The sequence below is a fragment of the Ranitomeya variabilis genome, chromosome 5, assembly GCF_051348905.1.
Source record: "Ranitomeya variabilis isolate aRanVar5 chromosome 5, aRanVar5.hap1, whole genome shotgun sequence".
NCBI lineage: Eukaryota > Metazoa > Chordata > Amphibia > Anura > Dendrobatidae > Ranitomeya > Ranitomeya variabilis.
Window position 1 is genome coordinate 268977000 of NC_135236.1, and position 17303 is coordinate 268994302.

Consider the following 17303-nt stretch of genomic DNA (forward strand, 5'->3'; position numbering starts at 1 on the left):
TAGAAACGTAGTATAGTTTTTCTGATTCGCTATGTCTCTTTCTTCATGTGCAGGCATTGTAGGACCTTAGGTATCCATGGTTACGACCACTAGCAACTAGCTGTCACTTCATCAGTGGATGTAACCATGGATACCTAAGGTTCTGCAATGCCTGCACATGAGAAAAGAGACATAGTGAATAAGAAAAACTATACTACATTTCTAATTGGAGGGATTTGCTAATATTATTATTACACCTACTACAAATTTGATAATATGAATGATGATTGATTCTGTAATATATTTACACACACACTCACTAATAGACACCCTATATCACACAGAAAAACTGGCATATTTACACACTAATACAAACACTGATATATATACACATATACATAGAAACATATAAACAAACACTGATACGCACACACATACTCGCCTATTATATGATGTTTCTGCAATTTGTCTTTGCAGAGTCCCATTTGTCTCTCACATCCTGGGGCAGAAACATAGGAAGTATCTGCAGACAACAGAGGAAGGAGGGAGGAGAGGACACCCAGCACTGCAGAGTGGTTCCTGCTGCTGCTGTGCTCCACAGTCCACAGTGCTGGGGCTCCTTTCTTTCTCTCTTTGCTCTGTTGACACTAAAGGTTCCCTGCCTCAGATGATTACGGCTGCAGCTGCTGTATACACAGAGCAGCAGATGCATATAACAAGTCCACAAATTAGAAAGGATGAGGGCACTCACCAGTCTTCAACGAATTCAAACTTTTATTAGCAACATTTCCAGATAAAATTCATGGCCGGGAACGACGGAGCCTGAGCTCGTGTGAGCAGGGGAGAACAGGGACGATGGCCGTTTCGCGCTGTGCTTGCGCTTCTACGGGTCCGTGCCTAAAGACAAGGAAATGATGCTCAGTAGTGTGTGTGGCCTCCACGTGCCTGTATGTTCTCACTACAATGCCTGGGCATGCTCGTAATGAGGCGGTGGATGTAATCTTGAGGGATCTCCTCTCAGACCTGTAATAAAGCATCAGTCAACTCCTGGGCAGTCTGTGGTGCAACGTTACATTGGTGGATGGTGCGAGACATGATGTCTCAGATGTGCTCAATCGGATTCAGGTCTGGGGAACGGGCGGGCCAGTCCATACCTTCAATGCCTTCATCTTGCAGGAACTGCTGACACACTTCAGCCACATGAGGTTTGGCATTGTCCTGCATTAGGAGAAACACAGGGCCAACCACACCAGCATATGGTCTCACAAGGTATTTGAGGATCTCATCTCGGTACCTAATGGCAGTCAGGCTACCTCTGGCGAGCACATGGAGGGATGTGCGGCCACCCCACACCAGTAATGACCCACTGCCAAACCGGTCATGCTGAAGCATGTTGCAGGCAGCAGATCGCTCTTCACGGCGTCTTCAGGCTCTGTCACGTCTGTCACATGTACTCAGTGTGAACCTGCTTTCAACTGTGAAGAGCACAGGGCGCCAGTGGCAAATTTGCCAATCCTGGTGTTCTGTGCCAAATGCCAAGCATCCTGCATGGTGCTGGGCTGAGCACAACCCCGATTTGTGGACGTCGGGCACTCAGACCATCCTCATGGAGTTGATTTCTAACGGTTTGTGCAGATACATGCACATTTGTGGCCTGCTGGAGGTTATTTTGCAGGGCTCTGGCAGTGCTCTTCCTGTTCCTTCTTGCACAAAGGCTGAGGTAGCGCTCCTGCTGCTGGGTTGTTGCCCTCCTATGGCCCCCTCCATGTCTCCTGGTGTACTGGCCTGTCTTCTTGTAGCGCCTCCAGCCTCTGGACACTAGGCTTACAGACACAGTAAAACTTCTTGCCACAGCTTGCATTGATGTGCCATCCTGGATGAGCTGCACTACCTGAGCCACTTGTGTGGGTTGTAGAGTTTGTTTCATGCTACCACGAGTGTGAAAGTACAATCAATATTCAAAAGTGACCAAAACATCAGCCAAAAAGCATTGGTGCTGAGATGTGGTCTGTGGTCCCCACCTGCAGAACCACTCCTTTATTGAATGTGTCTTGATATTTGCCAATAATTTCCATCTGTTGTCTATTCCATTTGCACAACAACATGTGAAAGTGATTGTCAAACAGTGTTGCTTCCTAAGTGGACAGTTTGATAGCACAGAAGTTTGATTTACTTGGAGTTATATTCTGTTGTTTAAGTGTTCCCTTTTTTTTGAGCAGTGTAGTATATTTCTTCTGATTCATTATGTCATTACTGTCACTATTTGGGTGGTCCTAACCGTGAAGAACTACTGCAGTACCCTGCACATAGGGTAAGCGATATAGAGAATCAGGAGAACTATACTACATTTCCAATTGGTGGTATTTTCTAATATTATTATCCTACCTTCTACAGATTGGGATAGGATCTTGCTGATGGGAATACACCTATAAATATCTCAGCAGGGGCAATGCAATTTAATAAAAATGACAAGTTTTTGTTTCTTTCAGATGACACGGCTTGTTCTCCCTCAAATGGTACAAAGGTAATTTTAAGCATTGGTGTTTTAGGTGGTGCAGTGCCCCTCATTTCTGCATCGAGCCATGAAAGGCGTTGGGTTGGGCTTATTAATAAGACACGAGCACAATGGTGGACAGGCAACGGATGGTTGCCTAGTGTGCAGAAGTGTTTCCCAACACCCCATGTGTAAATGGGAGATGATGCATACTACTTGAAAATAAAAGATTTTGAAAAAACAAAAGTACAGTACAACATTTTGATGCAAGATTTCAATATTATTCCTCAGGCAGAAAGGACTAATAATTAATATTTCCTCAGAAGTTGGAAACCGCCCTTATCCAATGGCACTAATGTACAGTTCTTCAAAGGTATGAATGAAACCTCTTAAAACCAATTTGTTAGTGCAGAAACGAAGAAGCAGCAGGACAGACGTTTATAACTATGCAGTAGCGTGAAATGGGTTGGTATGGTATGAGGAACAAGAATCCAGACAGGAAAGGGAAAAAGTACAATAGAGTGAACACATTAAATTGGTAAATTAAGAGAAGGGGACCAGCCCCTAACAATGTAGTCAACCACTCAAAGGGCCCGATTCTATGTTGCATTCGTTAATTTTCAGGTCTAGTTTTTCATATTTTTAGCCTGTTTTTTTAATTAACGCCAGACCACATCAATAATCTGTGGCCGCTGGACTGGAGGCCTGCAAATCTCCTTACCTCCAAGATTTCCCAGCTCCTCTTTTGATTTGCCAGGCTGGCGAGATGTCATCCTTACGACATCTGTGACACACTAACCCGACATCATGTCATGCTAACAAGAGCTGAGAATGCTAGGAACAAAAGAGATTTGCAGGAGTCTCTTCCAGTGGTCATGGAGTACTGACCTGGCCAGTGGACCGAAGTCCTGCAAATCGATTCTTCCATTTGTACATGAGACTTTTTAAAACTTTTGTTTCTTACATGCACTCCATTCCACCCTGGAGTAATTTTATATATTCCTGAAATTTTTGTGCAAATTTGGAGACATTTTAGAGTAACATGAGACTTTTTACTCTAAAAGGCATAAAAAAAAAAAAGAGCATTTTTAATTTCGTGCAAATTCATGAATCATGCGTTGTTTTGGGGAATTAAATGCTAAAAACATAAATGAATACTAAAAAGCAAAAAAGAAAATTCACTTAAAAAAACTGCAAATGATAAATTGTGGCCCTAAATCCCAGGCCATGAATTTGTTTCTTCTGTTGTCACTGGTAACTAAATACAACTTAACTTCACCTTTTAATGGACCCCAAACTACCGTATTTTTCCGACTATAAGACGCACTTTTTTTCCTCCAAATTTGGGAGGAAAGTGTGGGTGCGTCTTATAGTCCGGATATAGCATGTGGGGAGGGGGGCAGCAGCGAGTGGGATCGCACTGTGATCCCACTTCAGGATGTCCCTGCTGCCCGGAATCAGCTGCTGGGGAAACCACATGGCCCCGCTGATTAAGTGCAGTGAATATTCATTAGCGGCTCCCCGCCCACCGATCAGCTGAGCGGTGAGCCGGGAGCAGTAAATGAATACTGCACTTAAGCAGCCACACACACATAGTTTCCCAGCGCTGATTCTGGGGAGAATCTGTGTGTCCGGGGGAGGAGGAGGCAGCAGCAGGGGCCAGGAGATCGCTGCCTACCTGCCTGGGATGGACGCTGACTTCTGTGGTGCACAGGGAGGACCTGTGATGATGTCAGGAGTGGGCGGGCTGGAGCATCACATGGCAGCACAGAGCCCTCCCTCTTCTGACATCATCACAGGTCCTTCAGGCTCCCACCTAGAATCTGCAGCTTCCTCTTATGTCCTGCGCTGTGGAAAGGCAACAACAACAGGGAGGGCTCTGTGTGCCGCCATGGGAAGCTTTTACCTCACCACAGTGGCTGGCTGCCACAATTAAGAGGTTAGTCTATACAAAACACAATAAATAACTCTGCCACTCCTGTGGTGAACTATAACTCCCAGCATGTCATAGGATCTGCAGGACATGCTGGGAGTTATAGTTCTCCCATGGGATTTTAAAGCAGCACTCCAGTGTTATTTTGCAGTGCTGGAGTGGTGCTTTCAATATAAGCCCTGTGCCCCCATTCTTATACTCACCCTCCAGCGTCTTCATATAGTACTGTACAGACACCACACTGGTCCCGCAGCTTCCAACATAATAACATACTATTATATATAATAACACCACATATAATAGTATGTTTATGTTATTAAATATTTTACCACATTTTTTTGCTTCAAATATTTTTTTCCCTATTTTCCATCTCTAAAACCTGGGTGCGCCTTATAGTCCGGTGCGTCCTATAGTCCGAAAAATACGGTAATTGGAATATACTAGGGTTAAGCTTATTAAAAATCCAATTACCCATCCCTACTATGTAAAATCACACACTTTTTGGGAATAGGGTAAACATCTGATATCCCGGTTTATACATGATGTATCCTCTTTAATCCTGAAAATACGGCACATACTATAAACTAAGCTAACACTGCTCCGTGAATAACTAGAATTACAATTATTGTTCTATTATTTAGTTTTCTCAATGTTTAATTGTATGAATATGTGATTTCTATCCACTCTCTTTCAGGTGTTTGTGGATTTCTTTTCTCGTGGTCTTCATGCAGAATACAAGTCTCAAGGAATAACAGTACAGGTTGGAATCCAAATTCCCAGTCTTTTACAGTATAAAATACAGTTTTGAAACATAACTAAAAGGGTCTTTTAAAATTGCTCAGAGTCTAGGTTACCGACCACTGCTGCAGTCTACCAGAGGTGTCTGAACTCCTAGGCAAGGAGCGCAGTGCTTACAAGTTCTTTCCAATAGAGATTGTAATCACTGCATTTAAGCTGTCCATATTGATGGATCCAGCCAACTTTAGCACCACAGCCCTCTCCCGAAGCTGCTTCTGCTTGCACCGATGAAGAGCGCACAGTTCCTGCTGGTGGAGCATTTGTCTTAACTTTTAGTCAAGGAGGAGCACACCGCCCAACAGCAAACAGCTAGTTGGGAGACTGAGGAGAGGTGCGCTCACGGAAAATGTGCCAAATGTCTCTACTTTATACTGTAATCAGCCTCCATTTGTGACGTCAGTACCAATATGCAACACACCCAATAGACTAGAAGAACCAACAATATGTTTTTTACTTAGAAAATATATGTGATTGGCTGTGTTTAATACACATTCAAGATAAAATGGCCCAGAAGAGGCAATCATGTCATCAAAAATATCAAAACCAGTGTTCATTGCAAATCGGAGAACCTATTTATTTATATTTTACCAAAAACAAGAACAAATTTCATCTATTCTGATATAGACTTTTTTTTTTGTTAAAAAAAACTATATAAAGAAAAATAATAATATGGTATAAATCATGTTAGTCAATGCCATCATATAACCTGACAAATGTGATGTATAGTTCTTTGGTAAAGTCAAGAGCTGTACGTGAGGCTCCCACACTATGTTAGGTAGACTACAACTACACATTGTCCTAGCAAACATTTAATGAACATCTATTAACCAATAAATTAGTTAGGGCATCTACTAAAATTCTGATTTTTGTTATTGTGCTTTATGCAAACCTGCAGAACATCTGCTTTCATGCAAGCAAAAAAAAAAAGAACAGCTGGAGAAGCTTGTCCACTTTATGTCAGTCCTTGTTATATAAGATGTAGAGCAGTACAGAGCCCCAGGGCATGATAACATGATTTCACCACATCACAACAATCTCCACCTACGGAAATGTTATTTAAGGGAAAAACAAAGCATGAAACAAATAGAAACACAATTAAATGAAACAAAGTTTGAGAAGTACAAGCCAGAACCATCACTGAGCCAAATAAATGTCAAACAGGTTTAGAAACGAGAGAATATTCTCTGGCTGAAGTAACACATTCTATAGCACTTTAACATGCAAACATGAAATTTGAATTGCATTACTGCACTAGAAAATATTAAAAATTGAGAATACTTAGCACATAAATTGGCTAATTCATGTGTACCCGGCAGCCACGATAAGGCGATTCTCGTTGCTGGGAACCTATCTAATGTGAATCTTCTCTTAGACCTTCCCATATAAATGTAGACTTTAGTCTAGGTGGGGATTCACATTAGGCAGGTTCCAAGCAACGAGAATCATCTTATCGTGGCTGCTGGGTACACATGAATTGGCCAATTTAGGTGCTAAGTATTCTCAATTTTTCATATTCTCTTGTGCAATAATGCAATTCAAGTTTCATATATTTCATGTTTGCATGTTATAGCGCTACAGAGTGCTACTTTATTTGTTGGTTATATATGGAGATGGCTATCTTGGTGAGTACCTGTTCACACCTGATTTCTGCTTGGAAGTGATGATCAGTCTTTTGATATTTGAAGTGACACATTGCCACTAATGATTAAAACATAACATTTATTAGTTTACCTCTTAATGAAATTGTTTCTATAGTTCAATTGGGTACAAAAACTCTCGTGCTCCTTGGTTTCACTCTGCAAATTCCCTTTAGAGGATGACTTTAGTCTTTAAACTGCCTATTGTATTTAATAGTCTTACCATGTTTTCAAGCTTTCAGAGCGCAGAGGCTCCTTCTTCAGGCACTTGCCTGAAGGAGCCTCTGTGCTCTGAAAGCTTGCAAACATAATTCTGGTTAGCCAATAAAGGTATCACTCCGAGAATACTTTTGTCATTTTTGAGCATAAAGGTATTTACACTGATGTTTCTGGCTAACACGGTACGACAATATAACATTTTATTGTACATCATAGTCTTACCATTTATTTTATTTGCAACAAGGGATATGGCAGCTCTTTGTATCTAGGAAATAAATCAGCCAACAACTACTGTACTCACCGTACAAAGAAACAATTGTGTGTACCAAAACACACAACTATGTACATAGTTAGAAATGACAGGGAAACTCCACAATGAGTATTTGTCACAATGTTAGACCAAATGAACAAATACACAGACCCACACAATGCGGGCTGGAGGGTTCTACTGTATATGAGACGATTGTCTAGACAAGTAGCGGGGGTCACGTGTGATTTCTGCAGTATTTTACTTTTTCTTCTTCTATGGCTATCGTCTTCCTGTGTCACACATTAATGGATCTGTTAACTTATTGCTATGTTTGGCTGCATTATAGTTTGTATGTTTTTGCTTATTTGGACTAATATTGTAAAATACTGTTGGCTGCGGTTCCCCGATCAATCGGTAAATTGTTGTGGAAACCCATCAGAACTCCCTGTAACCCAATAAGACTTAAAGAAAATCTGTCACCAGGTTTTGACACCTAATCTGAGCATAATGTAGAAACAGATACACTGATTTCAGCAAAATATCAATTACTGGACTGCTTACTGTACTTACTGTTTGCTTACTTAGGATAAAGGAGTGGTTTATCAGCAGGAGATTGTCTGAAGAGGACTGGTAAACCTGCTTCTTTTTAGTCCTCCATATTTATGAGCTCTGTATAACCCCACCCCCACCACTGATTGGCAGCTTTCTGCCTATGCACAGTGTACACAGAAAGCTGCCAATCAGTGGTGTGGGTGGGGTTATACACAGCTCATTATTGAGAAAACTGGTAGATCTTCAGAAGATAAGGCAGTGATTTTATCAGAACTACACTAAGCATCCCAGTAAGTGATACACAGCTGGATTCCGGGCCTCTGCCCCTACATCATGCTGTTCTCAGATGAGATAGCAAAAATCCGGTGACAGATTCACTTTAAGCTAGCCATACTCAGACACACAGTCTGAGGTTCTACTACAATGCCTTTAACCCCTTTCTGGCACTGGACGTACTATTCCATCCATCTGACCTGGACCTTACTTCCCATGGATGGAATAGAATGTTATACGCGATCAGCTGCGCTCACGGGGGGAGCACGGCCTATCGCGGCTGGGTGTCAGCTGATTATCACAGCTGACACCCGGCACTATGTGCCAGGAGCGGTCATGGACCGCTCCCGACACTTTAACCTCTGGAACACTGTGATCAAACAAGATCGCAGTGTTTCGGTGGCATAGGGAAGCATCACGCAGGGAGGGGGCTCCCTGCATGCTTCCCTGAGACCCTCAGAACAACGTGATGTGATTGCGTTGTTCCAAGGGTCTCCTCCCTGCAGGTCCCCGGATCCAAGATGGCCGCGGGGTCCTTCCGGGTCCTGCAGGGAGGTGGCTTGTCAGTTCCTGCTGAGAGCAGGACCTGAGAAGCCTCCTTCACTGCCCGTCAGATCGATGATCTGACACAGTGCTGTGCAAAGTGTCAGATCAGCGATCTGACTTTATATAGTGATGTCCCATCCTGGGACAATGTAAAAAAAAAATTAACATGTGTAAATATATATATATATATATATATATATATATATAAAGAAAAATCCTAAATAAAGAAAAATAAATAAATACTTTTCCCAAAAATACATTTCTTTATGTAAATAAAACAAACAAACAATGAAAGTACACATATTTTGTATCGCCGCATCCGTAAAGACCCGGCCTATAAAACTGTCCCACCAGTAAACCCTTCAGTGAACACCATAGAAAAAAAAAAACGAGGCAAAAAACAATGCTTTATCATCATACCACCGAACAAAAAGTGGAATAACAAGCGATCAAAAAGACGCATATAAAGAAACATGGTACCGCTGAAAACATCATCTTGTCCCACAAAAAACGAGCCATGATACAGCATCATCAGCAAGAAAATAAAAAAGTTATAGCCCTCAGAATAAAGCGATGCAAAAAAAATTATTTTTTAAATAAAATATTTTTTCATTGTATAAAATCACCAAAACATAAAAAAAATATAAATGAGGTATCGCTGTAATCGTACTAACCCGAAGAATAAAACTGCTTTATCAATTTTACCACACGCAGAACGGGATAAAAAGAAATTCATGAATTGCTGTTTTTTGTTCATTCTGCCTCCCAAAAATCGTAATAAAAAGCGATCAAATAATGTCATGTGCCCGAAAATGGTACCAATAAAAATGTCAACTCATCCCGCAAAAAACAAGACCTCATATGACTCTGTGGGCCAAAATATGGAAAAATTATAGCTCTCAAAATGTGGTGATGCAAAAACTATTTTTTTTGCAATAAAAATCGTCTTTTAGTATGTGACAGCTGCCAAACAAAACCCCGCTATAAATAGTAAATAAAACCCCCCTTTATCACCCCCTTAGTTAGGGAAAAATAATACAATAAAAAAAGTATTTATTTCCATTTTCCCATTACGGTTAGGCTTGGGGCTAAAGTTAGTTAGGGTTGGGGTTAAAGTTAGGGTTGGGGCTAAAGTTAGGGTTGGGGCTAGAGATGGCGTTAGGGCTTGGATTACGCTTACGTTTGGGATTAGGGTTAGGGGTGTGTCAGGGTTAGGGGTGTGGTTAGGGTTATGGTTGGGTTTAGGGTTAGCAGTGTGTTGGCGTTAGGGGTGTGTTGGGGTTAGGGGTGTGGTTAGGGGTATGGTTGGGATTAGGGTTAGGGGTGTCTTCGGGTTAGGGTTGGAGTTAGAATTGGGGGGTTTCCACTGTTTAGGCACATCAGGGGCTCTCCAAATGTGACATGGCATCCAATCTCAAATCTAGCCAATTCTGTGTTGAAAAAGTAAAATGATGCTCCTTCCCTTCCGAGCTCTGCCATGCGCCCAAACAGTGGTTTACCCCCCACATATGGGGTATCAGCGTACTCAGGACAAATTGAACAACAACTTTTGGGGTCCAATTTCTCCTGTTATCGTTGGGAAAATACAAAACTTGGGGGCTAAAAAATCATTTTTGTGGAAAAATGTTTTATTTTATTTTCATGGCTCTGCGTTATAAACTTTAGTGAAACACTGGGGGGTTCAAAGTTCTCACAACACATCTAGATAAGTTCCTTGGGGGTCTACTTTCCAATATGCGGTCACTTGTTGGGGGTTTCCACTGTTTAGGTACATCAGGGGCTCTGCAAACGCAACCTGATGCCCGCAGACCATTCCATCTAAGTCTGCATTCCAAAACAGTGCTCCTTCCCTTCCGAGCTCTGCCATGCAACCAAATGGTGGTCCCCCCACACTTTGGGGTCCAATTTCTCCTGTTACCCTTGGGAAAATAAAAAATTGGGGGCAAAAAGATAATTTTTGTGAAAAAAATATTTTTTATTTTTACGGCTCTACATTATAATCCTCTGTGAAGCACTTAGGGGTTCAAAGTGCTCACCACACACCTAGATAAGTTCCTTAGGGGGGTCTACTTTCCAAAATGCTGTCACTTGTGGGGGGGTTTCCACTGTTTAGGCACATTAGGGGCTCTCCAAATGCAACATGGCGTCCGATTTCAATTCCAGCCAATTTTGCACTGAAAAGTCAAACGGCGCTCCTTCCCTTCTGAGCTCTGCCATGCACCCAAACAGTGGTTTGCCCCCACATATGGGGTATTGGCGTACTCAGTACAAATTGTACAACGACTTTTGGGGTCCAATTTCTCCTGTTACCCTTGGTAAAATAAAACAAATTGGATCTGAAGTAAATTTCTTGTGAAAAAAAGTAAAATGTTCATTTTTATTTAAACATTCCAAAAATTCCTGTGAAGCACCTGAAGGGTTAATAAACTGCTTGAATGTGGTTTTGAGCACACCTTGAGGGGTGCAGTTTTTAGAATTGTGTCATTTTTGGGTATTTTCTATCATATAGACCCCTAAAAGTGACTTCAAATGTGATGTGGTCCCTAAAAAAAAATTGTGTTGTAAAAATGAGAAATCGCTGGTCAACTTTTAACCCTTATAACTTCCTAACAAAAAAAAATGTTGGCTCCAAAATTGTGCTGATGTAAAGTAGACATGTGGGAAATGTTACTTATTAAGTATTTTGTATGACATATCACTGTGATTTAAGGGCATGAAAATTCAAAGTTGGAAAATGTTGAATTTTCGCCAAATTTCCGTTTTTTTAACAAATAAACACAAGCTATATCAAAGAAATTTTACCACTATCACGAAGTACAATATGTCACGAGAAAACAATGTCAGAATCACCAGGATCCATGCAAGTGTTCCAGAGTTATAACCTCATAAAGGGACAGTGGTCAGAATTGTAAAAATTGGCCTGGTCATTAACGTGCAAACCACCCTTGGGGGTAAAGGGGTTAAGAGTTTTTTTTTAAGTCTTACAAAAGTGATATTGATTTTTTAGATATAGTCAATATTAAATTAGAAATTAATATTTAGACTCTGTGTGCTATGTTTAGAGACAGGAAAATTCTAACCTTTACGTGGAGAAACTGGTTACTACCAAATAGTGGTTTGTTTTTGCCTTCTTCTGTTGGACTTTTGACTTTTTCCAACTTGATTATGTAGAAGCATAGTAGTTAATAGAACGGTCATTAATAATGGCAAAAGCTATGTCATTGACACGGCAGAAGCATGAAGTAGATAAGACGGCCTATTACGGCAGAAGCATGAAGTAGACAAGATAGCTTATTATTTTCAAAATTCCTGACAAAAACACTAAGAGAAAATGACTGAGAACGTATATTGCTTCTCCTTAATATGTTTTTTCCCATCCAGTGTGTGATGCCATTGTTGGTCTCAACTGAAATGACCTTTAAAATAAAAAGAAACATTTTTGTGAAGTCTGCTGATGATTTTGCCCATGAAGCATTGAACACTGTTGGGTACACAGAAAGAACTAGTGGATGTATGTCACACTCTCTGCAGGTAAAAAAACATTATCCTTCTACATAAAATTAAAAATTAAATGTATTTTCGTATTCTATGTCCACTGCTCTGGTTATGTTATAGTTTATCAGTGGAGTTTCTTACCTACTGTAGTTTGCCTGAAGTGCCTTTAATTATAATTGCCCCTTATACTTCATTAAATCATATCTGGAGCTAGAGTTTAAATTTCCATTTGCCTTTCCTTTTATGATTTACCATATTATTTTTTTCTATACAGAGTTATGCTCTGGACCTTTTGCCAGATGAACTTTTTTACTTTGTACTACAATCGAAATTAGTGGAGAAACATTATAGTGATATATCCAGCTCTAAGAATAAAGAAAACTGAGTATTATTTTTCCTGCCATACAAACGCAGAACGGAACAATTATATGGATATCCATAAAAGTTTAATAAACATTTGTTTTGAATATTTTTCTCGTGTTATTATTATTCTGTAGAGTATGCTATGGAGTCATTGACTTAGCTAGCAAGAAAATGAAGATAAATAAAGCCATGGTCATAATTATTGGCACCCTAGAATATTATGTACACCACGTACAGTAGCTCCTGAAATAAAGTGTTTTTTGATACTGTTTGGATATATAAATTATTATTTGATGCAAAAAAAGGACAAGGCATGAAATATTGACAGGGTTGGCTGACTTTCTTGTATGTATTGGGTCCCCTGACAGATGATTGTTGTGAAGGAAGTATATGATTGTAAGGTAGACTAAGGTCAATAGTAGAAATGGTTAAGGCTACAGCCATATATTGTCACTATACAAAGGACACAGCATCTGCCTGCTCTTATTGCAGAAACTCAGCCACAGGTGGGATCTCCAGCGAGCATGTAGAGGTGTCAGGATATGGCAGCTTCACAGAGCTAGCAGATGGTTGTAACTAGAAGTAATATTTCCTATTGTCTGCATGTAGAGAGGAAGGGAGGTGGGGCACAGGGTATTTGAAATGCTACAGCTTGGCTCATCGTCCATTCACAGACAGCAACCTTTGAATGAGCCAATACGAGTCATCCTGGAAATATGAGCCTATAATCAGGGCTATAACAAAAAGGTGTTCACATGTGCGGGCAACCTGGAAGGCTGACGTGCACCATCATCCTCTTCTCCTTCCCTCAGGACAATAGATGATAACTATAGACGGAAACCCATATTTGTGTGCCGTTTTCTTTTTACCTTTTTACATATTTATTTTAAGCACTGTATATTTTTATATTAAAGCTTAAAATCTTTAATAAGTTTGACCTCCTGTGCTCTAAAAGAATCCAACAGACCTTCAGCGAGTGTGTGTTCTATTTATTGTCTGACAGCAACATATTTTGGGAAATCATCACCCTGTGTGTTTGATGAGTGGTTGCAGCAAGTTAAATTGGGGTGTGCTAAATGTGTCGGGGTATGATTTATGCTCACTTTATAGCCTAAAACAGTTTGAGAGCTCGATTCAGTGAGAGGAGATAAATTAACCTGTGCAGGCACATTCTACATCATGTCACGTGCTGAGAAGTGTTTTCGTGACAATTGTCTAGGGCAGAGGTGTCAAACTGCATTCCTCGAGGGCCGCCAACAGGTCATGTTTTCAGGATTTCCTTAGCATTCCACAAGGTGCTGGAATCATTCTGTGCAGGTGATTAAATTATCACCTGTGCAATACAAGGAAATCCTGAAAACTTGACCTGTTGGCGGCCCTCGAGGAATGCAGTTTGACACCTCTGGTCTAGGGCACATATGTCAAACCCTGGCCCATGGGCCAAATCTGGCCCACATGGTAATTATATTTGGCCCATGAAGATGGGCATCACACTTTCAACTGTATCACCTTCCTGGATGCAGATACAGTTGAAAGCAATGATGGAGGAAGGAGCGCGAGCTGATGCTCCCTCTTCTGTAATGCCCCCTCTGCGCTTGACGTCTCAGCTCAGTGGGCATGATGAGGTAGTTACAACATTCACACTATACCGAGATGTGCAGAGGATCTGAAGACACCATGAAGAGACCGAAGCAGCAGGGGAACTGGGAGAGGTGAGTATATATATATTTTTTTCATGTGGGGCCCATTATACTATATGAAGCACTATGTGGGGTCATTATACTGTATGGAGCAATATGTGAAACTTATGCTGTATGAAGGATTATTGTACTGTATGGAGCACTACATGGGGCCATTATACTGTATGGAGCACTTTTTGTGGCCATTATACTGCATGGAGCACTATGTGGGACCATTATACTGTATAGATGGTAATGGAGGGCCCATTATACTTTATGAAGCACTATGTGAGGACCATTATACTGTATGAAGTACTTTTTGTGGCCATTATACTGTATGGAGCACTATGTAGGGCCATTAAACTTTTTTGAAGGCAGTGCATGGCCCCGCTATAATGTATGGAGGACTATGTGGGGCCATTACACTGTATGGACCACTTTTTTGGCTATTATAGTTTATGCTGCACTATGTGGGGCCATTATACTGTATGGAAGGCAAGGCAGGGCCCCCTTGTACTGTATGGAGCACTATGTGGAGCCCATTATACTGTATTGGGCACCTTGTGGCCGTTATACTATATGGCATCATACTTTATTATCTGTATTATTCAAGGTTTTATTTCTTTTTACATATTTAAATTAGGCCATATGCTTTATATTGCTCTTAAATAACATTATATCATTCCAATATTTTATTCTAAGATCTATCAATTCAAATGTACTTTGTACGTGGGACAACTACTTTAAGTTTGTTTCCATATGAAAAGTTTCATCATTATATTTGATAAGGAAAAACTTCCTCAATTGTATACTTTTTTTTAAACTAAATATAAAGGTTGTCCCGTGACTTAATTTTGGCCCTCTGTGTATTTGAGTTTGACATCCCTGATCTAGGGAGATAAACATCCAGTATGTCCAATTTTGGACTACAGATCTTTTTAGTTCTCTAAAAGATAAGCGACTGCCAGACATATCTGGTGATGGCTCTCATATAGTGAGTGCAGGAGCGCTCATTAGTGCTTCTGTAAATGGAAGAATTGAGCAAGATAGCTGATTTGATTGTTCGACAGGCAGCTATCAAGCTTATGGAGGACTTTGTCAAATACTTGTTCGACTGAGGTATATGGCTCTAATCTATATTAAATGGCATTCAGAAGACTGTATTTTCAGTCTTTGTGTTGTCCATGTGTTCAACGGACAGCCCCTATACTGATCGATTGTCAAGTCTGACAAATTAAAGAGTATTACAGGATCAGAACTACCATGACTACATGCATACATCACCAGAACCACCATCAGTACAGGAATGCAACACGAGAAGCATTGTCAGTATAGGAATACATCACCAGAGCAACCATTAGGTCTCCTAATAACGGGTGTCTGGATCTGTGTGCTTGTTTAAATGTCCTGTTATCACTATGTGCTAATACAGGGATAATAGTGTAGACTCCAAACAAATCACTGATCGCTAAATGTCTTCTAGCAGAACTTGTTCTGTGCTTTATAGTTCTACCAATACTGATGTTCTATTCACCAGAGCCGTTATTGAAGGGTGAGAGCGTGCCCTGCTAGAAACCAGGAAGGAAACTGTAAGCAAATTACAGCACATCTTGACACAGTGCCCTTAAAAGTAATAGTGTCATTATAATGCCCTCTGAATAAAAATATTTGCCAATGTTGTGCCCTAAATAAGCCCTATACTGTGAACCTGTAAAAATAATTGCACCTTACTGTGCTTCCTGGATGAAAACTGACCGTCACAGTCGCTCTTAAGATATACAGCCTCTTCTCTATTGCCACACATCCCTGCTTCTATTCTTTGACCTCCAATCATCCTTATGAACTATAGCCACCCCACCGCTCTCCTTTTTCAACTATACATGCAACACCGATCCTCCTTATGATTTTTACCTACCACACCTTGTTCTTTCTTATGAACAATAATTGTCACACTTTTCCCCCCTCCACCCTATATAGGCATATCCACGCACATGCTAACTCTAAACATCGTCAGCTATTAGCCTCCCCAACATGTTTCACCACACTGGCGTCATCAGGGGAATGAGGCAAATAAACAGATTTTAGAGATGGCTATATAGGCATACCCTCACACATGCTATTTAAAGGGAACCTGTCACCCCCAAAATTGACGGTGAGCTAAGCCCATGCTGTAGATAAGTCCCCGATGTATCCTGAAAGATGAGAAAAAGAGGTTATATTATACTCACCTGGGCGGGCGGTCCGATGGGCGTCGGGGTCCGGCCCGGGGCCTCCCATCTTCATAGGATGACGTCCTCTTCTTGTCATCATGCTCCTGCGAAGGCGTACTTTGTCTGCGCAGGCCCGGGCCTTTCTGACCTTTCCCGGCACCTGCGCACTGCAGTACTTTGCTCTGCCCTCAACAGGGAAGACAAAGTATGCCTGCGCCATAGCCGCAGCGTGAACACAAGAAGAAGACACCATAGTAAGAAGATGGGAGGCGCTGGACCGGACCGCGACACCCATCAGACGGCGACACCCATCGGACCGGACCACAGCGGGAACGCCCCTGGGTGAGTATAATCTAATCTCTTTTTCTCATCTTTCAGGATACATCGGGGGCTTATCTACAGCATTCCAGAATGCTACAGATAAGCCCCTGATGCTGGTGGGCTTAGCTCATCGTCGATTTTGGGGGTGACAGGTTCCCTTTAATATAGTGTAGGACTGCAGTCGCACTATATAGCAACAGTAAATAACAAAAACAAAATAAGATGATGGCTAAAAAGCCATGGCCAGCTCACCGATCCTTGCAGGCGCACGGAGCTTCGTCTCGGATCCAGACGAGGGATAATTACAAAGTAGAAACAGAAGGTGCTCCAGCTCCAATAAAAGAGATTCTTTATTAATGGTTAAAATCCAGTGACATAATAGATCCTTGCTGTAGTACAAATGTGGGGGTACAGAGCCCATGCAACGCGTTTCGATCGCTGCCGATCTTAATCAATGCATGCTTCAACAAAGAAACAGTGATTATTTTATAAAATAATGAACCAATACAATGCTGAGTTCAGATCACATGACTTATACCACAGATTTGGCAAAT

At 41.2% G+C, this 17303-nt stretch overlaps 1 protein-coding gene across 1 annotated transcript in view; it reads left to right on the plus strand.

The window, feature by feature from the left end:
- Positions 1 to 12643, plus strand: part of LOC143775754 (17-beta-hydroxysteroid dehydrogenase type 3-like) — a 54006-nt gene extending 41363 nt beyond the window's left edge. The window contains exons 7-11 of the mRNA XM_077264272.1: positions 2469 to 2503; positions 2765 to 2846; positions 5101 to 5166; positions 12063 to 12212; positions 12451 to 12643. Coding sequence (XP_077120387.1) covers positions 2469 to 2503; positions 2765 to 2846; positions 5101 to 5166; positions 12063 to 12212; positions 12451 to 12561 — 444 coding nt within the window. The 3' untranslated portion in view covers positions 12562 to 12643. The remainder of the gene's footprint in view (positions 1 to 2468; positions 2504 to 2764; positions 2847 to 5100; positions 5167 to 12062; positions 12213 to 12450) is intronic.
- Positions 12644 to 17303: the final 4660 nt, after the last annotated feature.